The sequence below is a fragment of the Kogia breviceps genome, chromosome 5 (genome assembly GCF_026419965.1).
Source record: "Kogia breviceps isolate mKogBre1 chromosome 5, mKogBre1 haplotype 1, whole genome shotgun sequence".
Classification (NCBI taxonomy): Eukaryota; Metazoa; Chordata; class Mammalia; order Artiodactyla; family Physeteridae; genus Kogia; species Kogia breviceps.
Window position 1 is genome coordinate 43,944,121 of NC_081314.1, and position 25,169 is coordinate 43,969,289.

General features: G+C 35.2%; 1 protein-coding gene across 9 annotated transcripts in view; it reads left to right on the plus strand.

The window, feature by feature from the left end:
* The window catches only part of RSRC1 (arginine and serine rich coiled-coil 1), a 443,255-nt gene that overhangs the window by 356,516 nt on the left and 61,570 nt on the right, over positions 1-25,169 (plus strand). For 7 of the 9 annotated variants that reach the window (XM_059065529.2, XM_059065528.2, XM_067033908.1 and 4 more), the window contains one exon: positions 15,545-15,613. The exons of the other annotated variants lie outside the window; for them this stretch is intronic. In XM_059065529.2, coding sequence (XP_058921512.1) covers positions 15,545-15,613 — 69 coding nt within the window. The remainder of the gene's footprint in view (positions 1-15,544; positions 15,614-25,169) is intronic. 9 annotated transcript variants of the gene reach the window in all.

Below are 25,169 nucleotides of genomic sequence, written 5' to 3' on the forward strand. Positions count from 1 at the left end.
ACTCTTGAGTCCACCAAAAAAAAAAAAAAAGAAAATCACATTGGGATAAAATACATTTAAAATTCAAAATTCTTTTTTTTTTTTTTAATTTATTTTTGGCTGCTTTGGTTCTTCGTTGCGGTGCACGGGCTTCTCAATGCGGTGGCTTCTCCCGTTGTGGAGCAGGGGCTCCAGGCGCGCGGGCTTCAGTAGTTGCAGCACGTGGCCTTAGTACTTGTGGCTCGCGGGCGCTAGAGCATAGGCTCAGCCGTTGTGGCGCGCGGGCTAAGTTGCTCCGTGGCACGTGGGATCCTCCCAGACCAGGGCTCGAGCCCGTGTCCCCTGCATTGGCAGGCGGACTCTCAACCACTGCACTACCAGGGAAGCCCTAAAATTTTGTATTTCTAAATAAAAATTATGTTTTTGTTTTTGTTTTTTTAATGCAAAAATCTCGGGCCAGGAATCAGTTTCAACAACTTTCCATGTGATGCTGATACATGCTAAAGTTTCCCACTACCTTAAATAAAATTATAATAACTTAATACCTACTTGAAAATATCTAGCAACAAAATAGAGGTTGTTAAATATTGATAATGACTAAAACGGAGACTAGAAAGTCACCAGTAGTGTCTCTTTTTAAATGCAGCATTCCAGTTTTGGAGGGCAACTTCTCACCATCATATTCTGGTAACATGGTTATAACATGGTTACAAGATCTTCACTATAAAATTTTCTTTGATTCTGCTTTTATATTGTAATATTGTTGAAAGTATTTCTCTTGTTTCAACAGTGCCATATAGAATTGAAATAAGAGAAAATTTTCAAGAGTACTATATTTCCATTTTCCTGAATATATGAATTTTTTCTGTTTGATATATGTATTTTATTTTATTGCCTATAAAAACATATAGATATAATGTCTTTTATCCTCAAAACAATGTAAAGAATGCTGAAGACCTTTATGTTTTTATATATAGTATGCTTTATTAATGAAGTACATGGTCTTGCTAGTAGAAATTTGCCTACAGTGGAAAGAAATGCTTTTGAAGTTTCTTACATAGATCTTAAATTTCTTATATATTTTTTACATTTCTTATTCATTTCTAATCAGGAAAATTCTGGCTTATTATTTCTGTGATCTTTAACTCATTTATATCCACTTGTTTCTGTTTGGGACTGAATTCAGTTGCCTGAATATTGGTATAGATCATGACTGTGATTTTTAGGGATACTGATTTTCTTTCCTTATTTCTTCTACCTTAAACTGTACTGCTGTTGTTTAATTCACCTATCACATGAGAGAAAAGAACATGCCTCTTCATTAATAGGCAGTAAAGGTCATACATTGGTCCAGTTTACGGTTCACCCTGGAGAGTAAACACAACAGTTTCATTATGTGCCTAATTTTCACAGATCTGGGGAGTAGTAATCTCAGAGATCATTCCAAAACCAGGTCACACCTCCAGGGTGCTTCAGTTTGTCATCCAACAAAGCCTGCTTTATTAATTTTGAATTGAATTTGTGGTATTCTTTAACATTATAGGGGCATCCCAATTAGTAGGGCAATCATACAACCCCCTCGATCAGAATGTGGTATATAAAAGTGCATTTAAAACATACTTTTAGGGCTTCCCTGGTGGCTCGGTGGTTGGGAGTCCGCCTGCCGATGCAGGGGACCCGGGTTCGTGCCCCGGTCCGGGAAGATCCCACATGCTGTGGAGCGGCTGGGCCCGTGAGCCTTGGCCGCTGAGCCTGCGCGTGTGCTCCGCAACGGGAGAGGCCACAGCAGTGAGAGGCCTGCGTACCGCAAAGAAAAACAACAACAAAAAAACCACCATACATTTAGCAGGATTAAATCAGGACATGGCATAAAACTCCTTTGGGGAAAATTTGTGGACTCAGCAGTGGAAGTCTGCATTTTATCAGAGGTGTTAGCATTTTTAGTATAGAGATGTATGTATTAAAGCACTGAAATCCAGCTGTTGGCCTCAGCCTTAAATGATGAGTCTCTCAAGTTGAGGCAACCAAAATCATGGCATGCACTTAAATACTGAGCATTTCATATTCCTGAAAGAAAACAGTCAACTTCAAAATATTTATTAATAGCACAGCAATTTCACCCTATATTTTTGCTTTCATACTTATTTTACAATGTCATTTCGTTCATGACCTTTCTAATTTAATTTAACTAAAAAAGAATAAATTAACTATCTGCATTAAGAAGCATTAGTAGGATTGGATTTGTTTTATACAAGTTATTTCCTTACCGTTTTTACAAAGTCATTATAGTGTAATGTAAAAAAGAGCAGACAGACCTGTTATAATTGTTGACTTACCTATTTACTAGGTATGTAACCTTGAGCAAATTACTAAGGCTCTTTGAAACTTTTTGAGAATTCTGTGGAATAGCTAGCTCTATCTTAAAATACTTAGCACAATGACTGACATAATAGGCCTGCCTAAGTTTTTGTTTCCCCTTAGGAATTGAAGCCATGAAAACAAATGACATACATTAAAATATATAATTCTATTTTTTAAAAAAGAAACACCCTTTGTAATATAAGAGAAAAGTAAAAGTTAGGAAAAGACATAATGGAATAATTTTTTTGATATGGAAAACTATTGCATCTCATTGTTGATTTCTGACATGTATAGTTAAGCATTGCCATTTCTGGACTGTGGTCCTTATTTTTAAAAGGATTGCTTGCCTTTAGTTACTCTTTAAAAATATGCATTGATAGTGTATCTGAAGTTACTGAAAAGAATAAGCATTACAAGTCACTTAGTGAGTCTTGGATATGATTCCTGTCAAAGGGAATAGTTCTGTAGCTCCTAACCCCAGAGTTTTTCTGAAATGCTGAAACATCTTTCTTGGAATGGGGGTTATAATGGTGGCCAGCTGACTTCAAACTGACATCCAGTTGATGGATGTGCTGTAAGTCAAAGGAACACAGAATGATGATGTTATTTTTATTTTCCATATCAGCATTCTGTAAAAAAGAAAAAAAAATACAGCACTGCTTTTCTTTGACAAACTAGACATCACAGGAGTTCTATATTCCCATCTTGTTATTATTGGATTGTTTTCAATTTTTAAAAACTTGTTCTCAGATTTTAGTAAATGACATTCTAACTACTGTGGCTAAGCAGTTTATTCAGGTTACAGAATGGGAAGTTGGGTAAGCATCAGGCATCAACACAACTGGAGAAGAGAAATATAAGCATGGGCAGAAGGCTATAGGATTTTACACATTACAAAAAAAAAAAAAAAAAAACTATTAGCGCTCTTCGTTTTCATCTTAAATAGTAATTAGATCTATTTGATTCCTTCCTTGCCATTGGAATGCTCATGGATTCCAGCAGGAGTGTTGAGAAGAAAAATGCCTATTCAAGTGAAGATCATTAGGATATTCGCACAGCTGCATTAGACCAGCACATCTGTTGAGCATACTCAGTCTGTCGCTCACCAGTGAAATTGATCATCAAAGCTTTTCTAATAAATGATGTAGAAAAATTTCCAACAGAATAAAAAGAAAGGGCACATAAAGTAGACGCTTGCAAGTATGGGTAATCTTTAAGCCCACTTGGGGGTATAAGAATTAAGAGAAAATCCAGAAGACATAGGTTAAAATAGTGAAAGAAAAAGCTTTTACTTTGGGAACTATTACAAAGTATACAAAAGGGAATTTTATATAAAAGCAAACAAACCCAAGTCATTCAATATGTTCCAAATATTTATACTTCCACACTGGTGCTATAAAAGTAGAAAAGGATTAGAAGATACTGTATCATTTTTTAGTTTTCCATTTGTCATTTTCATTGAATCCATAATTTTTTACCGACACCACCATTTATTACTGTTTTAACAATTTGTAGAAGTAAATGTTAATGATCTTTTGAGTTATATATAACTTAAAGCATGAGATTCTACAGAATCATTTCTAGACTTCAGGATAATTATGCTTTAGAAGTAATGGTCCCTGTCTCCAAATATTAAAATGGGAGGTTTTTTTTAAAAAAGAAAAAGAAAATAATTTTATATGATTAAATACTTTTATACCTCAAAATCGGAGTTAGGGAAAAATTAAAATAAGTTGGTCGAAGCATTAGACTAGATTAGCATTTTCCAAAGTATATTCTTTGTTTATTTATATTGCAGGAAAAGAATCATTCTTTGGTAAAAAACTAAGTTGGGGAAACACAGGCTAAACTAAGTTAAACAGGTTTTTCTACCTATAGAGTATCTCTTAGCTTTAAGGTTTTTGATGAGCATTGTAGCTTGCGAGGAGGGAAGATTCAGTAGTGTGTTACCCAGTCTAATTCCACAGTGGAACCTTGTTTAAATGAAGAATCATGAGAAATTAGTATTCCATGGAACATGCTATGTGTAATCTCAAAGATTCCTTCTACTCCAGACATTTATGATTTGCTGAGAATTTGCACTGCATATGATTTTTACTGTAACTTCATTCTTGCCTTGTCATTTTGAATTGATAAGGTCTCCCTGGCAGTAGGCAGCACACTTTAGGGATACAGAACTGTCCCTGGTTAAATGTCCCTTGGAGCCTGTGACAGCGTACCTCCTGGCTTTCTACTACTGTTTATTCCGAGGCCCTTCTGGACTGGATTGTCACCGTAAAGTAAAACATAAAAATAATTGCGCTGGTTCATTTAGACTTCATGAACCAAATGATTGTCCTGTCCTCCTAACACTTATCCTACGATGGGCAGCCCAAGTATCACCTCTTCCTAGAAGTCTTCCCTGACCATATTCACTTTCTTCATTACTTCCAAAGTACCTGTATACAGGTGTGTTTTACGTTTCCCTCCCTGTCTTGTCTTTAAACTTCTTCATCTCTCAATCCTTAGCATGTAGCTCAGTGATTAGGGTACAGTATTCTGCTGGAGAATTTTCTCTGTCATCTCTTTTATCTGGTTTGTAAATCTGTTTTGGATGGATACTTGAAGGAACTAATGAAAAAAAACCTGCTTGTAAGGTGATCTAGCAAAAATTAATATTTTTAGGGCATTTACTGTTGATGAATGATGGCTTTTTTTTTCTTTTTCAGTAGCTATGCAATCATTTCAGTTTCATGTTTGTGAAATAGTTTTTCAGTTGTAGTTACTGTTGAACCTGATGCTGTTTGAGTCAGATTCAGAATAATCATTTCAAATACAAGACATGACTGAACATTTTTACGTGTACACTTGTTGTTTTTAATTGTTTTCCTTCACCGTGCAAGACAGTTTATGTCTGTCAATGCATGTATTTGTTTTGTGTGAATTTGTATTGATATGTTCTCTTCTATGCTCTGTTTGCAAAAGAGGCAGAGGTACTGGGGAAGCTAATATTATAACTATAGCTATATAAGCTTTAAGTATGCAGAAGGAGCAGCTATGTCCATGAGCAATTTTATCAATGAATTTGATAGTGTTAGCTAGTGAGTTTTTAGGTTATCTACTGTGTTGAGGTCTAGGTAAGTACAAGAACTATAGGTAAAACCCAGCAAAAACATCTAAGAAAAAGCCTTCAAGATCGCAACCTATTAGGATTCTTTTAACATTACATTTTTATATTAATTGTAACTTTATTCTTTCTGAAAGTCATTCTTGTTTCTTATCTAATACAAGTCTAGTATTGTCTAAATTTTTTTTTTCTCTGTTGTCATTTTTAAGTTCATATCTAGACTTCTAGAAACCTCTGGGGGTTGCTGTTTTCAAATAAGTAAAGAAAAATAAGGCCTTTGCAATTCTGATGTTCCTAGTAATTTCATTTCCTTGGATTCAAAATTTTCATCCTTTTCTCAACCAAGTTGTTAGATCTATAATGATTTACTTAAAGGCATATATGCCACCGTTGATTCAAAATTAATATAATTTGTCACATATTTTTATAAATTTCTTCCCATAAAACGCAGACCACCACCTTTATTTATTTATGTTTTAACATTTTTATTGCAGTATAATTGCTTTATAATGGTGTGTTAGTTTCTGCTTTATAACAAAATAAATCAGTTATACGTATACATATGTTCCCCTATCTCTTCCCTCTTGCATCTTCCTCCCTCCCACCCTCCCTATCCCACCCTTCTAGCTGATCACAAAGCACCGAGCTGATCTCCCTGTGCTATGCGACTGCTTCCCACTAGCTATCTATTTTACATTTGGTAGTGTACTACCACTCTCACACTTTGTCCCAGCTTACCCTTCCCTCTCCCCGTGTCCTCAAGTCCATTCTCTAGTAGGTCTGCGTCTTTATTCCTGTCTTACCCCTAGGTTCTTCGTGACCATTTTTTTTTTTTTTAGATTCCATATATATGCGTTAGGATACGGTATTTGTTTTTCACTTTCTGACTTACTTCACTCTGTATGACAGACTCTAGTTCCATCACCTCACTACAAATAACTCAGTTTGATTTCTTTTTATGGCTGAGTAATATTCCATTGTATATATGTGCCACATCTTCTTTATCCATTCACATGTCTGTGAACACTTAGGTTGCTTCCATGTCCTGGCTATTGTAAATAGAGCTGCAATGAACATTGTGGTACATGACTCTTTTTGAATTATGGTTTTCTCAGGGTATATGCCTAGTAGTGGGATTGCGGGGTCATATGGTAGTTCTATTTGTAGTTTTTTAAGGAACCTCCTTACTGTTCTCCATAGTGGCTGTATCAATTTACATTCCCACCAGCAGTGCAAGAGGGTTCCCTTTTCTCCACACCCTTTCCAGCATTTATTGTTTGTAGATTTTTTGATGATGGCCATTCTGACCGGTGTGACGTGATACCTCGTTGTAGTTTTGGTTTGCATTTCTCTAACGATTAGTGATGTTGAGCATCTTTTCATGTGTTTGTTGGCAATCTGTATATGTTCTTTCGAGAAATATCTATTTAGGTTTTCTGCCCATTTTTGGATTGGGTTGTTTGTTTTTTTGATATTGAGCTGCATGAGCTGCTTGTAAATTTTGGAGATTAATCCTTTGTCAGTCGCTTCATTTGCAAGTATTTTCTCCCATTCTGAGGGTTGTCTTTTTGTCTTGTTTATGGTTTCCTCTGCTGTACAAAAGCTTTTAAGTTTCATTAGGTCCCATTTGTTTATTTTTGTTTTTATTTCCATTCCTCTAGGAGGTGGGTCAAAAAGGATCTTGCTGTGATGTATGTCATAGAGTGTTCTGCCGATGTTTTCCTCTGAGAGTTTTATAGTGTCTCGCCTTACATTTAGGTCTTTAACCCATTTTGAGTTTATTTCTGTGTATGGTGTTAGGGAGTGTTCTAATTTCATTCTTTTACATGTAGCTGTCCAGTTTTCCCAGCACCACTTATTGAAGAGGCTGTCTTTTCTCCATTGTATATTCTTGCCTCCTTTATCAAAGATAAGGTGACCTTATGTGTGTGGGTTTATCTCTGGGCTTTCTATCCTTTTCCATTGATCTGTATTTCTGTTTTTGTGCCAATACCATACTGTCTTGATTACTGTAGCTTTGTAGTAGAGTCTGAAGTCAGGGAGCCTGATTCCTCCAGCTCCATTTTTAGTTCTCAAGATTGCTTTGGCTATTCTGGGTCTTTTGTGTTTCCATACAAATTGTGAAATTTTTTGTTCTAGTTCTGTGAAAAATGCCATTGGTAGTTTGGTAGGGATTGCATTGAATCTGTAGATTGCTTTGGGTAGTATAGTCATTTTCACAATGTTGATTCTTGCAATCCAGGAACATGTTTATATCTCTCCATCTGTTTGTATCATCTTTAATTTCTTTTATCAGTGTCTTATAGTTTTCTGCATACAGGTTTTTTGTCTCCTTCTGTAGGTTTGGTTTATTCTAGGTATTTTATTCTTTTTGTTGCAATGGTAAATGGGAGTGTTTCCTATATTCTCTTTCAGATTTTTCATTATTAGTGTATAGGAATGCAAGAGATTTTTGTGCATTAATTTTGTATGCTGCTGCTTTACCAAATTCATTGATTAGCTCTAGTAGTTTTCTGGTAGCATCTTTAGGATTCTCTATGCATAGTATCATGTCATCTGCAAACAGTGTTCCCATGTGATTTTGAATAAAGTATATTCAGATAAAAATTTCTCTATAAATAGTAATTTATGCATGGAAGCAGTTCATTATTCTCTAATTTTGGTTACTGTTTGCTTCCATGTGAGTGAATAGGTAAGAAATAGGCTTTAAAAAAAGCATTAAACTAGAATTCACAGGCTCTGAATCCTAGTCATTCTGACCTTTTGCTTATTATTTAACTTTCTTGAGCCCTTTATTTCTTCATCAGTAAAATATGCAGAGTAATAACTTACCTAGATAAAATACCCTCACTTAGAGTTTTTTGGGAAGTGACTATTGTTTGTTTATATCGTATCTGTTTTACTCACATTTTGTTTTAAAGCTTATGACAACATTTGAACTGAATAAACATGTGCCATGGTAAATGCAGTGGAAATAAAAAAATATTAGAAAAATTTCTCAAATGTATATTTATAACTAATCCAGTGAAGTCCATATACATGTGAAGGATGGGATGGACAATGCTAGATATAATACTAGTATCCTGATTATAAATCATCCTGTTTTACAATCATTGCTTAAGACATTTTGACATGGCAGTGCCTATGAAATACCCTAGTGACTTTGTCATCTTCTTAGTGTTAGTGTGAAAAACACTAAGAATTATATTAAACTGAAATAAGCCAAGATATACATTTTTGTAGATGTTTTTATTTGCAGTTCATTAGAACATTTCTCTCTGGGTTCCAAAACTGATATTAGAGCATCACAAAACTTCAATATCTTGAGAGAATAATTTTCTTAAGTTTGTAGATGGAGTATTAGGGTACATATATATTTTTAAATAAGGGTAATATAATAAAGAGCACACCTGTTGGATTTGGGTAGAAACCCTGCTCTGCCACATTCTAGCTTAGGCAAGGAAATTGTTTTCCATGCATACTTCCTGTCCTCTTTTTATTCGTTTACATATATATTCACATACTTTGTTTTGTTCAGTAAATGGGATCCTGCTATATATTGCTATTCAACCTGCTTTTTTATTCTTAATATTTGTGTTGACGATCTTTCCATATCATCAATACATACAAGTCTATCTCAGTATCTTCTTAGATGGATGTTGGAACATACAGATCTTCTGTGCTTCTACCTCTATGACCTTGAAAAAGTTACTTTACTTCTCTGTGCTTCAGTTTCCTCCTCTGTAAAATGGCGATAGAGCCAATATGAGAATAAGTGGTATACACACATGCATACAAACACAAAGGCACATAGTAAGCCTTCAATAAATGTTAACTTGGATGATGATGATGATGTCATCTCTTCATTTTCCTCTTATATGTAAATCTCTTTGTTCTTTTCCACTTCAGGGAAAATTCCTCGTTAGACCTTGTAATACACTCATTTAATCTTCAGCTATATTCATCCTGCTCTTCAGCTCATGTATGGAGTTTTATTTTGATCATCAAAATTTAATTTCCAAGATGCAATTAATATCTTCTCAAATCACTTTAAGGGTATTATATACACTGTTTGCCTTATTAACTCTCATTCCTCTGTTTAGTTGTTCTAAAGTGTAATTGTTGTTTATGTTGTTTTGTTTGTTTTGTCTCAAGGGATTGGTTTTCCTTGAATGTCTGGTAGTTCTAGGTTGGTTATTCATGTTTATATTTGACAATCCCTATAATCCTGCCATTTCCACTCATTATACCCAGTCTCCATTGATTGTATCAGGGGACAAGATGTGTTGCTGGTAAAGACACATTAGTAACTTGTCATCCTTTTGGGGGTTAGTAATTATCAGCCCTTGCTTCACTGGGCCTAACACCTTCTACACTCACTGCTTTAACCTGTGGTCAAACACTGCCTATACCCATTCTTACCGTATACAGGAAAGTGCCATTTTTCAGCTGCTCCAGTCATAATTTCCCATTTGACATTTGCCGCAAGCCTACCTTCTTCCTGGTCTCCACTGACTCTAAAATAAAAGCATCCCTGGACCTTCTCCAATGTCTGTATAGTCTTCTGAATATGATTGGGCTGTGATTTCCTCTATCATTTCTCCATAGATCTGATCCCATCTGCTTTCTGTTTTCTAAGAATTCCTCAATATTTCTGGTCTGTTCATTGTGGTGCAGTGTCAGAAAATGGACTACCTATAGAAAAGGACTCCTGAATGAGGGTTGTTAAACCCTTATAAAAATTTTTTCTCTGGGAATATTAATACAATCCTTTTGAAAGTAGGAGATGAGTTGAATACCTTGTCAGTCTTTTCATATTCTTGATTCAGTTGATTTCCTCTCATAAGATAGGCAAGGTGCACAAACTGCTATAACAAACAACCCCCAAATTTCAATGCCTTAAAACAAACTACCGTGTATAAAATAGATAAACAACAAGGATATGCTGTATTGCAGAAGGAATTATACTCATTATCTTGTAATAACCTATAATGGAGTATAACCTGCAAAAATACTGAATCATTATACTGTACACCTGAAACTAACACAATATTATAAATCAGCCATACTTCAATGAGTCAATGAGTAATATATATGCACATATATATTATATATACATATATATTTGTTTTGTGCTTATATCACAGTGTAATGAAAGTCATTAGGAAAGCACTACTCCTTGCAGAAATTTGGTGACTCAGATTTCTTTTATCTTGTGGTTGACCCTCCATGAGTCCTCTGTTCAGCCAATGGATAGGGCAAGAGAATGAGGATGTATGGGAGCTTTTATAGGCCAAGTATGGAAACATGATACACTTATATTCACACTTCATTGGTTGAATACAAGTGTATTCTTCAAGAAAGACTAGAAAATATAGTCTGCCTAAAGACTCATGAAGAAGGGAATGCTTAACAATTTCTGTCACACTTATTATGTGCCCTGCACTCAAGTAGATGCATATTTTCTCTACTGAAGGAATAAAGTATTGTTCATTCCATAAGGAAGGCACTGAAGTGCTTAAGAAGAAAGCAGGGAGCAGTCAGATCCATTTGAAGACAAGGGGTGTTGATCAGGGAAGGTTTCACAGAAGAGGGTGTTGAACTAAAAATTTCTGATAAGGTTTTCTCAGTGAGAAAATGAGGTGAGCACTCCAGCAAGAACAAAGGCATGGCAGTACAGACAGAAGGCAGTGTGGCCCCACAAGGCCATGCATCATTGAAGTGATGAAGGAGAATTGATAAATAACGGACTTCCCTGGCGGTCCAGTGGTTAAGACTCTGCACTTCCACTGCAGGGGGTGTGAGTTCAATCCTGGTGGGGGAACTAAGATCCCACATGCAGTGGGATCTTAAAAAAAAAAATAAAATTGGTGAATGATGAGGCTAGAAAGTTCATTGAGATCAGACTGTGAAAGGCTTTAGATGGTATGCTAAGGAGATTGGATTTACATATATTTTCACAGCAGGGTGCCTTCAGAGGTAGTGTGATGTGATAGTATTTAGAATGCTAGATTTATTTATTTTGTAATTGTTGAGCATTTCATTTCTACATACTGTGCTTGCTACTGGGGATACATAAAAGGAATACATTCCTTGCTCTGGTGGTAATATAAAGGGTTAATTAGAGGGATAGTATTAAAAGTACATAGATCAAATAGGAGCTCCTTTTTAAAAATATATATATATTTATTTTTGGCTGTGTTGGGTCTTTGTTGCTGCACACGGGCTTTCTCTAGTTTCTGCAAGCGAGGACTACTCTTCACCGCGGTGCGTGGGCTTCTCATTGAGGTGGCTTCTCTTGTTACGGAGCATGGGCTCTAGGCGCGTGGGTTTCAGTAATTGCGGCACGTGGGCTCAATAGTTGTGGCTCACGGGCTCTAGAGTGCAGGCTCAGTAGTTGTGGCGCACGGGCTTAGTTGCTCCGCTGCGTGTGGGATCTTCTCAGACCAGGGATCAAACCCGTGTCCCCTGCACTAGCAGGCGGATTCTTAACCACTGCGCCAGCAGGGAGGTCCCAGGAGCTCCTTTCTTATTCAAAATGAAAAGAGATGAGGTCCTGAACATGAATATTGGCAATGAAAATGCAAAGGACTGGATGGATTCTGGAGATAATCTGTGGAGTGGAATCTGACGGAACTCCTGGTCAGTTGATGTACTGCATGAGGATATGATTTGGAAGATAGTGTCACAAAGGTTTCTAACCTGAGAGAAAACAGGAAATACCCAGGAAAGAGGATCAAGTTTGAGGGAAAGATTATGAGTTCAATCATGAACACAATTTTGAAATATCTATGTGGAAGTATTCAGGAAGTAATTGGGAAAATAGTTCTGATCGTCTGGAAAGAAGCCAGAACTGGAGCTATGATAGACACATGAGTTACATTTTAGACCTATTTACAAGGCTGCATAACAACAGAACTCCAGGAAATGAAAGGTGGGTAAAAGAGACAGCAGCCAAAAAAGGCTGATTGTTAGAATTAGGAGAACATTTTGATAAAGATGTGGTTGGTTAGCTGTTTAAAAAAAAAAATTGGAGAGATTATAGCAGGATAAAGCTGAGATAACCATTAGATTTAGCTATTATAGAGTTTTTAGGGACCATTACAAAAGCTGTGGGGGCAAAATCTAACAGGAACAAGAAAAGGCAGTAACTGGTTGAAAGAAGAGTAAATATTGTACAGAATTTGTGAGACTTGAATGTATTTATAGTCTGGGGATAGAGAAGAGTGAGTTTGAACCTTCAGAAGCAGAAAGAACCCTAAAGGGTATGGAAGGGAGTAGGTTCTAAAGCACAAGTGGATGGATTTACTGAAACAAGGCAAAAAAAGAAATAAGGACTGTTGAACATAAAAGTTTGGAGGTGAATGGGAGTGAAGCTGAGAAAATATAAGAGAGTCGAGGGAGCTAGTGTGAGGTTATTGGCACTTGCAGTGGAGAAACCTTAGTAAGTTGTAGGAAACTTCCTTAGTAAGGAAGGCAACTGTGGATACTGATTAAGAAGAAGCAACATGGAAGGATCCAGATTAATTTCTAAATCATTGGCTTCTAGTATAGCCAATAACATGTATATACCATTTCATAGGGAGCTTCTTCAGCAAAAGTAGAAAAACTGGTCAGATGTGTTGGTAGCAGCTTGGCACAGCAACAAAGGAATCAGGGAGATGTGGATGTTGTTAAGTGTGGAATTGAAATGATGATCTTGGGGTTCAGGTTGGGTAGGGAAGGAAGCAAAGGCAGGAGGGCACTGTTAGCCTGGGGAGTTTGGAAGAGCCAAGGAATTGGAAGTTTTGTACAAGGCTAGTGGAAAATGTAAGTACTTTTGGTAAATGATATGTTTTACCATAGATCTTGCTGTAAAGTCTAAAAGGACTGATCATAAATTGTAAGAATAGATCTTACCACTTACCAGTTGAGTTCTTTAGTATCAAATTTTGTGGTACAGCTAATGAGATTCCATATCGCCCATCTGTACAATGGGATTGCCACCATTTAGAGAATATTAAAAATTTTTGGATAAACTGAGTTATGTATGAATGACCATGTGTTCTTCCTTATTCACATTTAAATATAATACCATAAAGCAGTCAGAAAGGAAAAAAAGAATATTTCTTCCACATCCCCTTAATAATCGATGAGGAGTTTATCCTAATGACTCAGTTTGAATAAATGAATTTTCTTCAAGTGAATTCATTCAGATCCTTTGTAGAGAACATACTGATTATTGATAAAATTTTCAAGTGTGTGTTTTTAAAATTAATTATTTATATTTTTACATAATTCAAAGTATTTTTATTTATACACATATATACATACTTGGGAATCTTGACTGACAGCCTGAAGCTCAATCACATAAAATATTTAACCACAGCACAAGAGCCATTTGCAGTTTAAAGAAAACCATATAAAACAATATTCCAATGAATCCATGTATAGCAACAAATCAGTAAGAAAGGACAAACCAGCATAGTGAAATAGATAAATCAGATTTATGCAGGGTAGTTTATTGAATTTAAATTGTGCCCAGTTGGCCCAAGAGCTATATATAAGCAATCCATCTTACGTTGTTAATGGAGGTTCTTGAAATCCACCTGATGTTTGCATTATTAAATTTCAGTCTAATGAGCTCTACTAATACATATTGAAGACGGTTGTAAGGAGTAGAATGTGAATCTGAGCGGGATAATTTGAAGGAAACATAAGCTGAGCATTTTACATGACTCAAGGGGTATATCTACAATTACACATATAACCAAAATTGAATTTAAATGGAATTTCTATTATCCTTGTCCTTCTACCAGGGAGAATAAAGTGTAAATGAAGTAAAAGTCTTTAGAATTACTGGTGGTTTGTTTTTATTATCTAATTTAATAGATTCTTGCAATGATACAGAGTGGCATAAAAGTTTTAATATTTCATGACTTTAAATGCAGTCCAAGTATGTATTAAAGCTTGTAAATGGAAACAGATGTCTGTGTAATTGGATATAACACTTCACAACACCATTATATAAGTTTTACATTTTAAGAAAGTGTCAGTGGTGACAGTGAAAAATCAAACTTTTGAAGAAAAACAGTTATGTATAAGGTGTGTATTTTCTTTAAATTACTCTTTTAAGCCAGGTTTTATACTTCAAAAGGATATGTTGATTTTGCATAGGAAAAATATATGCAGCAAAAAGCTGAAGAGTAAGTGTTTTTATTTTTTAAATCACGGTTTACATTGCTGTTATCTTTATAATAAAGGCTCATCCAAAGTTGAATGCTGGCACAGTTTGATTCTTTTTCTTTTGACAAGGCAATACTTTTTTAACTTAATATTTCATCAACTATAATGCTATTAGAGACTTATTTTCACTTAGTTCACTCATCAGGCAGTGAGCCGGCAATAAAGGAGAATCGCTCCTTTGAGACGTTAATGCTTTGGAATAAATGATGTGCTAGAACAGAAATTTAATTAATTTACAGAGTATATTGATAGTCCCTTGTTACTGTGCTGTATATTTTTAATCTTCTCTAACATCTGTAGTAAAGTGTTTGAAAACCCCTGCAGTTGAGCAACTAGTAGATAATTAAGTAATAAGGGAAGAGGTTTCTAGAGGGAAAAAGATTCTTTTTACCAAATGCTGTCATAACATGAATAAAGAACTGCTACTGTGATATGCAATGAAAAAAAATTATATGCTGCCTAATTTGATACTGTTCCAAAGATGTACCAAGCTTCTTATATTTCAAATGTGAATTGTAGCTTAAGAACTTTCCCCCAAAGTTTAAAACAGGTGCATTGCACTGACAGATCAGATGACTTTTAATGACCAACAGTTTTTCCCAGTTTATATGCCATCATTAAACTTACATTGCTTAAATTCGCTTTCTATTTTGTACAGAGATTATCTTGAATTAAGCTTCAAAGATTCTAAATAAATATTGTAAATAGTCTGAATAAAGATTGTAAAAGGTATATTTCAGATTTTCAGCCATTTTTTTCCCTTCTGACTACTTCACAAGAAATATGTAATGAATTTATTTTTCCTTTTCCCAGTATTTCCATCCACGATATAGGCATAAAATAAGTGCAGAAATTTTATTGTTTTTGTTTCAGCAAAAGCTGATGAAGCATTGAAAGCCAAAGAAAGAAATGAAGAAGAAGCAAAGAGAAGAAAGGAGGAAGGTAAAGACATGTGTTCATTTTGTTTCAAAGAAGTCATAGTGAGGAGTCACTGTTTGGCATGATTCTCTTCATTCCCTGGAGAAAGCATAGAATATAATCAAGCACTTTAGGGGTTCATGCTACTTCACTAACCTAAACTATGACACAGTTTATCACACTATATTCAGTGTCTTGGACACTGATGTTTTCTAGCATAAGATTAGTTTATAAGCATCCTAGTGATAAGCATATGGGCAGACTGGGAAGATATAAAGTTATAAAGTGGAGTTGGTGTTGGTTTCTTTCCTTCTAACTTTTATCTTAAATTATCAAAGTCAGTCATAAAAATGGATTGAAAATTTTGAAATATTTTAGCAGTGATGAAGAAGAGTCCCCTTGCCAACAGGACTTTAAATAAAAAAGCTGTTAAGAGGTAACAATAAAATATGAAATGTCAAATGTCAGTCAATTCAGATTAAGAAATTCATCATAATTTTTGTAGATTATTTCTTTAAATAACATTGAAGCCACCACCCAAGAATATTACACAAAGAAATCTAACACATTTTTATCTCCCCTAACAAATTTGTATTTCCCCTTTAGTTTGCTGTGATTTGTGTGAGTGAAAATTTCGCCTGTTTCCTTCTTAGAGGCTTTGTATATACTGTTGTAAATTACAGCGCTTAAAGCAAGATCCAGGCAACTCTTTCTCAGTCAGTTAGTGGATGATGCATTTGGACTGAAGATCATGTCACTCTGCTGGCTAATTAGCAGAATAACTATTTCCTCTGTGAGCTTTCAAGGAGTTGAAGCCTGATACTGTGTCCCAAAATACTGGTTTTGAGTAGTATTGTCTAAATCTGAAAATTGAGAATTTTTCCTTAGCGCATACCTTCTATTATGACAACCAGAAAAAATTTACACCCCCAACTCACAAATGGAAGCTGAGATGTTATAGAACCTAAAATGTTTTAAGTATGATGGTTTAGAATACTTAATAGCAGCATTCCATCAGAGCCAAGCCCTCAAAGCAAATCCAAGAAAACAAACAACAACAAAAAAACCCCTGTAGGTTTAGGTGGCAGAACCCTATAAGTAAGATTCAAACTAAATGTGAACTAATTTATACATATAAATGTATATATAGAATTCACCTTATTTGACCCCCTTAAATCCTTACTTTATACTCTTGTCCTAGATCAACTAATTTTATGGTGTATTAAGAAAACAAGTGAATACCACTGGCAAAAATCCTCAGTAGAATTCTGTTCTTTTGGCTTTCTGAAGTACATATTTTAGTATTGTTAGTGGAAACAATCTATCTGATTTCAGTTATGCTTATGGTCACCCGTAGTACAAATAGATATAATAATAGATGCAAAGTAGTCTAAGCAAATTATAATATTTTAGTACCACTATGTTATGTGGTATTCTGATCAATGTAACTAATTAATAACATAATAGTGCTTATAAAACACTGTGGTGCTATAAATTACAAGTGTGGCACTTATTATCAACCAATACAGTGAATATATGTTGCAATAGTTATTAGTCTAATTCCATTAATTCAGATCTTATTCGGAGTCATAACCAGTTGAAAATGGATGACACTGATGTGATAACCACAGATACTGAAGTTGCTAGGTGATTTATTGTTATGAAAAAAATATAATATGAATGCTTGCCCTAGTAACTGTTTGCTCTGTAAGCTTTCAAGGAGTTGAAGCCTGATAATGTGTTCCAAAATACTGGCTTTAAGTGCTCAAAGAAACTTTAATACTTCAGAACCCCTCATTTACATGATGTCAATTGAAATTTCTAATAGTGTCTCTCCTTTTTTTTTTCATTAAATTATTTCTAAACATCTTTTAAAAGATTTTTAAAATATTTAGGTAACTATAGGTACTAAAGGTTATATTGTAATTCTTTTGAAAATATTTTTTCATTTAGACATTCACTAAGTCAAACTGACCTTGCACATAGCCTGTGATATACAGTAATCTTTTCTATTTCAGTACCTGAGAATTGTTTAAAAAGCACAACCCTCCAATCATAGCTGTTTTAATTAGCATCTTTTTAAACGTGTCATTCTAACTAGAATATAAACTTTAGGACTGTAGAGGATTTAGTTAGTATCCACAATGCCTAGCATGTAGTAGATACACAGTTTCTTAATTATTTTACAACTGAATGAATGGACGAATGAATGACCAGTTTACCGTTCCTTCTTTTAAATCCATGCTTCAGTAACTTCACTTGAGCTTGTGGTTGATTCCAAATAACATCATTGAAAGTATAACCCAACCTTGTTATGTCTTTTCTCTAAGATAGGACCTCACTCATTAAACTGTTTCTCTAAAGAGTTACAACCATTCAAAAGGAAATCAGTGAATTTCAAAATACTATCAATATTTGCTAGTATGGATTTATCAAGTCTTTACCTGAGCTCACTGAACTTTCTGTGCATCCAAAAAATGTAGGAAAATTATTACCACAAATGTTGAAGAAAAATTCTACTGGTAAAACAACCTATATGACACTAATTTTGAAGGATAAAAGGTGTGTTTCATTAAATAGGTTTCCTTTGCCTATATTTTGTGGGTGAAAGTAAATTACTAGCCAGTTTCTTTGTTGCTGTTGTTTGCTTCCAGAATTTTTTTCTTATAGGTTGTCTAAATACTTGAATGCTATCAAATTAAACTTCCCTGAAAATGATTAATGTATAAGCTACATTTATTTTATTTCATAAAATTAATCTAGCTGCAAATTGAAACCTGAGATACATCTGTATGTGTGTATATTTCTGCATCTGAGAGAATAATAATCCTTTATTTTTAACCTATAAGCCACTAGAAATTCAGTCTATTACATCATTTGTACAATTCATCTCTTAATTTCTCAGCATGCTGGTATGCAATACAGGGTTGAAAGCATGGTTAAAATGTAGATAAATGTTATCTGCCCAGCTCTCTCTATCCATTCTCTGTCATCTCAAAAAAGCTATTGTATTAGCATAGCAAGATCTGTGCTTTGCAAATACATTCTGACTATTGTGCAGTCCTTTTCTTTGAGTGTTCTTAAATCAGTATCATAATTATGTTTGCCAGTATTGTATCCAAGATAAAAGTCAGGCTACTCACCAAAACTTGTCCAGAGTAACCATTTTGCCTTCCACTTTTGAAGCAGTGATACCCCATTTAGAGTGCCCTTCATGGTCCTTACACAGCTCAGTTGATTGTCCACCTATTGAATATCACTATACATTTGCATGGACCCTCTTTTTTGAACCATTTACTCTCCAACTCTTTCCATTTTAATTGAATTATATAAAGGTTACATTATTTCATAAAAGTTAGCAATATTTAAAGTTTGGGTTTATAGTTTCCTTCTTTAAAAATAAGCATTTTTTCTAACTGTATTATATTTTAGAAAAATTAAATCTTTCAGTTCTGTTTTCCTTTTTATTCTTTGTCCTAATAAGTGCTTGACTTTGACTTTCTCTTTTTCTCTGTATTTGAAAATGTTCTGACTATATATAATTAAAAATTATTTCAACTTTTCTCCTTTTGATTTCTTTCTATATTATTGAATGCTTTAGCATAACTGCTTAGGTTTTCTGTATTCTATTTTATATTTAATATAGTATGCATTTAAGTGTTCTAATTATGTTTTTAATTCACTTATAAGCATTATTGTCTTTCTTTGCATTTTGACTTCTCTCTAATATGAATTTCTCATATGGGGCATAAGTATACTGGTTTTTAAATTCTTTTCCCCTTTGTGTTTATTCAGAATAGCCCTACCCATTGGTTAGTTTTCTGCTTCAAATATGTTGTTTCCAAAAGCGTTAGGCAACCTATTCTAAATTATTCATGGAAATGGTGGACAGTGACAATACGAACATAATATTAGGTGATTCAAGTGAAGACTTAGAAGAATCCTCAAGTCTCCTTTGTTTAAGTTGAAATTCATCAACCCTTTTGCTACATCTGCTTGACAAGAAGTAAGAGATTAACCTTAATTTCATCTTTTCTGTTATTGTTAATCCTTTGGCAAAGCTGGGGGTAAAAAGTACTAGTAACTGAAAAGAAAAAAGGAGGTACCAGGCAATGTTCTAAGTACTTTACCGGTTTTAACTCGCTTAATCCTCATGAATTCTGAGGTTTGTGCTGTTATTATCCCTGTACTGTAGGGAGGATAGGAAACTAAGGCATAATAACTTGCTCTATAGCTAATAAGTAGTGAAGGCAGTACACAGACCCAGGAGTATGACTCCAGTACACATTCCCCCTTTTTAAATAGCCTGGATAAATCACAACCCTATGATCAGTGTTCAAATATAATATGATTTAAATCCCTGTTCCTCTGTCCTTTGCCTTCCTCTCTGGATCTCACCCTCTAGCTCTTATGTACTTGTTTACTGTTTTTTGTGTGTACTCAGATAGATCTGTACGCATTTTATGTTGCCTCACTTGTGTTTCTGGGACCCTAGAAGGTGAGATACTCATCAGAGACACAGTTTGTCAAGGTGTCCATGTCCTTTTCCCATAATCTCTATCTGCTTTTCTCCCCAGTGACTGGCTGGTCTGTTTAAGACACTCACTTGTCAAGTCCACACCATCCTTCAGAGACTGGACCAGAGCCAAATCTACCCTTTCTCCGAGGTCCTGGCTCTCCCATGCTTCGAGGTCCCTAGCATAAAGCACACTTGGCACCACGTCTTACCACACCCAGAGAGAGAACTGTTCTAATCCCTCCTTCCCTCCACGGTGGCTCCTTGCCTAAGACCAGAGAAGAAGATGAATGTTTGGGGTTCTGAGGCATCCTTTATTCCTTCTGGACACCCTTTATAAGAAGGTTGGAATGAAGTTAGAAGGGTAAATTTAACAGGCACAGGGGTATCACTTAGGAGTCAGTGTTTATTTGGCATGTTGCCATAAGCAGCTTAGGTAGAAATAAGGATTGTCCTTTCTAGTCCTCTCCTGGATTGGTTACGCATTATAACATGCAGTATGATTTCCTTCTTAGGTTTAAACATTTGAAAGTTTACCCCCTTCCCCTCTTTGTCTTTCTTTATTAGATAGTTCCATTCCAAGATTTTAAATACCCTTTTAGGAAATTTGTGTTCCCATGTATCAGATTTAATAATTCTACATCTGTCATATCGTAGTATTTTTTATGTATCTGTATAGCCCTTTAACACATTAGCTCTAATGTTAGAGAGCTGCTTTCTTTAAGAGGAGAATTAATCTGCTTAGCTAGGATGCATTGCTTTATTCCGTATTTTTTCCTCCAGTTCTTATTTAGTCAAAAATTACTCAAGAACACACACTCAGTTATTTAGCCTAGTCATCTGTCTTATTTCCATCAGCAGTGATTTGTCCTTTATAGTTCCCTTGATTCCATGTCTGCAAGAACTTGATTGTTAAATATTTTTAATCTTTCTTTTTTATATAGTTTTATCTGTGCCATATTACATAGCATCAGCTATTTATTCCTCAGTTTTGATGCTTCCAGTAAATGTGAGCTAATTCATTTTTAACTTTTTAACAAAGCAAAGGATCCTTCCTAATAGCTCACTAATAATGTTTGTGCTTCATATGTACTCAGCTGTACTCTATATGGACTTGGAAGCTGATTTAGATCACATTTTACTTATTTTCATAAGGTGTTCATGTATATGAATGCAGATACACGGATATCTATTTAACCATTTTTAGACCTCCAGCGACTGACCATCATGTATTTGCTTACCATTTTAAATATTTTCTGTGTTCTACACACACACACACACATTTCAAGACCAACTCAAAGCTACAGCTTTTTTTTCAATCAGCTATATGCAATATAAATTAAACATTAGAAAGCTGACATACATATTGAATGCCCACGGGATTGTGCAATCCTGGAAGTAACCTAGGGGAGCCATTGCAATATATGGAGTCAATTGTACTCTAGTGAAAATAGCCCCATCCTTTTGTAGCTGAAGTAAGAGAATGAAGTTCAGAGTCCCAGCCCTGCCGTTTACTGGCTCTGTGACTAAGTCCCTTAACTTCACTGTGACTCTAAAGTGAGAAAGATGATAAAATCTATCTAGAATTGTTATAAATAGAAACGCATAAAGTATTTAAAAATCATTTCACAACTACACAGTAGTGTATAAATATAAATTTTTATTATTCAGAATTGCAATACAAGGAATATCTTCCTTTTATCATTCATTCCTTTGATAGCTTTTATCAATTTAAAAAATATACAGACCATCTGGTGCATGCTGGGTACTGTTTAAGCCATATGAAGAGAGCAGGGAAAAAGGAAATCGAGGCCCCTGCCTTCAAAGAGCTTACATTGTACAGGGGGAAGACAGAAAATAAATATGAGAGCAGTGAAATACAGTAAATTCAAATAGGAGTAATGTTTTCTCATCCTCTGTATGATCTTAAATTGTCGCTTTAAACCCAGTTTCCCAATCTGTTAATAAGGGTGATAATAATCTATCTACCATCTAAGGAGGTGGTTGTGATACACTAGATATGAAACCACTTTATAGCTTTATAAAATATTAGTCATTGCTCTTTTATTATTAATTTTTAAAATACTTTAACACTTCTCAGTGATCCGTAGGTAAAAAAGGAAATCACAGTGGAAAATATAAGACCACATATCAAGATTTATGGGATAAAGATGATTTGGTAGGACTAACTTATTTGAACTCACCCTCCTTCTGAGAATAGATAGAAAATCTGGTCAAAATCTTAAAACATATGTTTGAAGGCATGAGAGAGTTACTAAGGTGGTGGGGAAGTATGGGTCCCAGTTCAAAGAAAAAAAGGTGAGCTCGACTGTTGGAGCCAGTTTTCCCCTAGAGATGATTCCAGTAGTGGCATCTATCTGCCAGTTCTTAAAAAGGTCACTGAAAGGCTAAGAATCTGGGCAGAGCTTTTGAGAGCCTCATGGAGCTACAGGGACAAAAATCTAGAGCTCAGGGCCAGTCAAGGAAGGGAAGACCTGATAAAAACCACCAGGCTTTCGGTTGGGATCTTAATAGGTTATTCCCTGAAAGTAAGGATGAACCAGAAATAGACAAGCACCCATGGGGGCTGAAGCCCAGTTTTGAATCATCTCAATTCCTGACTGAATTAAGATGATTCAAGATTGCTAGTGCCCCTACATCATCAAAAAATCTACAAACAATAAATGCTGGAGAGGGTGTGGAGAAAAGGGAACCCTCTTGTGCTGTTGGTGGGAATGTAAATTGATACAGCTACTATGGAGAACAGTATGGATGTTCCTCAAAAAACTAAAAATAGAATTACCATACAACCCAACAATCCCACTACCGGGCATATACCCAGAGAAAACCATAATTCAAAAAGAATCATGGTTAATGTCATTGCCACGACTGTATAAACTAGTCGTATATATTTATGACTGTTATACCTTCTTGATGAATTGACCCCTTTGTCATTATATAACGTCCTTTGTTTCTTGTTACTGTTTTTGGCTTAAAGTATTTTATCTAAGTACAGCTACTCCTGCTTCCTTCTGGTTTTCATTTGCATGGAATATCTTTTTCTATCCCTTCACTTTGAGCCTATGTGTGTCCTTAGATCTGAAGTGAGTCTCTTTTAGACAGTGTATAGTTGGATCTTGTTTTTTTATCCATCCAGCCACTCTGTGCTTTTTAATTGGTGAATTCAATCCATTTACATTTAGAGTAATTATTGATATGGACGGACTTACTAATGCCATCTTATTAGTTGTTCTCTGGCAGTTTTGTGGTTGCAGTGTTTCTTTTTCCCTCTGATTTTCCCTGGTGGTTTTCTCTCTTTCCCCTTTTTTTAATCTTTTATGAATCTACCTAGTTTTTTGCTTTGTGGTCACCATGAGGCTTATATAAAACACCTTATAGATAAAACAATCCACTTTAAGCTGATAGCAGCTTAACATTGATCACATACAAAAGCTTCACCCTCTTCCTCCCCTCATATTTTTGATGTCATGATTTACCTTTTTATATTGTGTATTTTTTAACAAGTTATAGTGGCTATAGTTATTTTTAATACTCATTTCCTTTAACCTTTATAATATAGTTAAGTGTTTAATACACCACTCTATTACAAAATTAGGGTTTCCGAAATCTCACTATTTACCTTTACCAGTGTGTTGAATACATTCATATGTTTTCGTGTCACTAATTAACATCCTTTTTTTTCATCTTGAAAAACTCCTTTCAGCATTTCTTGCAAGGCAGATCTAGTGGTGATAACTTCCTCAGCTCTTGTTTGTCTAAGCAAGTCTTTATTTCTCCTTCACATCTGAAGGAGAAATTTTGCTGTATAGAGTATTCTTGACTGGCAGGGGTTTTTTTCTTCAACACCTTGAATATGGCATTCTACTCTTACCTGGCCTATAGGGTGTCTGCTGAGAAATCTGCTGGTAGCCTGATGGGAGGTTCCTTTGTAGGTTATAATTTTTTTTTTTCCTCCTTTCTGGCTGCCTTCAGAATTCTCTTTATTTTTGATTTTGACAATTCATTATATTGGGTTTTGGAGAAAGTCTTTTTGTATGGATAAGAGGGTAATCTGTTAGCTTCATAAAATATGAATGTCTAAGTCTCCCCCCAGATTTGGGGAGTTCTCAGCTATTATTTCTTTAAATAAACTTTCTTCCGTCTTCTTCCTCTGGAACTCTAATTATTCTAATATTTGTATGTTTGATGGAGTCCCATAGATCACTTAGGCTTTCTTTGCTGTTTTTCATTCTGTTTTCTTTGTTCTCCAACAACAATTATTTCAAAGTTCCTCACCTCTAGCTCACATATTTTATCTTCTCCTTGGTCTACTGTGATATAGATGCTCTCTATTGTTTTGTTGTTGTTCCATTTCGCTCATTGAATTCTTCAGCTCGAGAATTTCTGCTTAGTTCTTTTTTTATGATTTGTGTCTCTTTACATTTCTCATTTGTTCATGTATTATTTTCTGATTTTGTTGAATTGTCTTCATTTTCATGTAGCTTGTTGAGTTTTTTCAAAACTTTTTAAAATTCTGTATCAGCTAGATTCACAAAATTCCAATGAGTTCAGTTATTGGAGGATTATTTTTATCTTTTGGTGATATGTGTCATTGATTTTTCACATTCCTTACAGTTTTGCATTACTGATTTTGCATTTGAAGTAGCAGACACCTCCTGAAATCTTTACTAGTTGCCTTCAGGTGGCATATACTGTTTTTTGGTCCTATTATATCTGAAATTTTCTCTGACCTTGTATGGATACACCTGCTCCACACTTCTTGCTCTCCCTTGTGGTAGAATCCTTAAGCTTTTATGTCTTCTCTGGTTCTTACAATTCACCAGACTGACTGCTGGAAACTTCTCTTTTGTTTTCCAAAGGTGGAGCTACAGCTCATGTTTGTGGTTTTTCCTTGTCCACAGACCCTGGTCTGCTTTTCTAAGAGCGCTCCGTTTACCAAGTGTGCTGTACACTTGGGAGCGCACACAAGGAGATAGCTGCAGAGTTGGAGGAGTTGTGGGTTTAGCACTTGTAGCATTGGGGGTACCCATAGGCCCAGTGAGG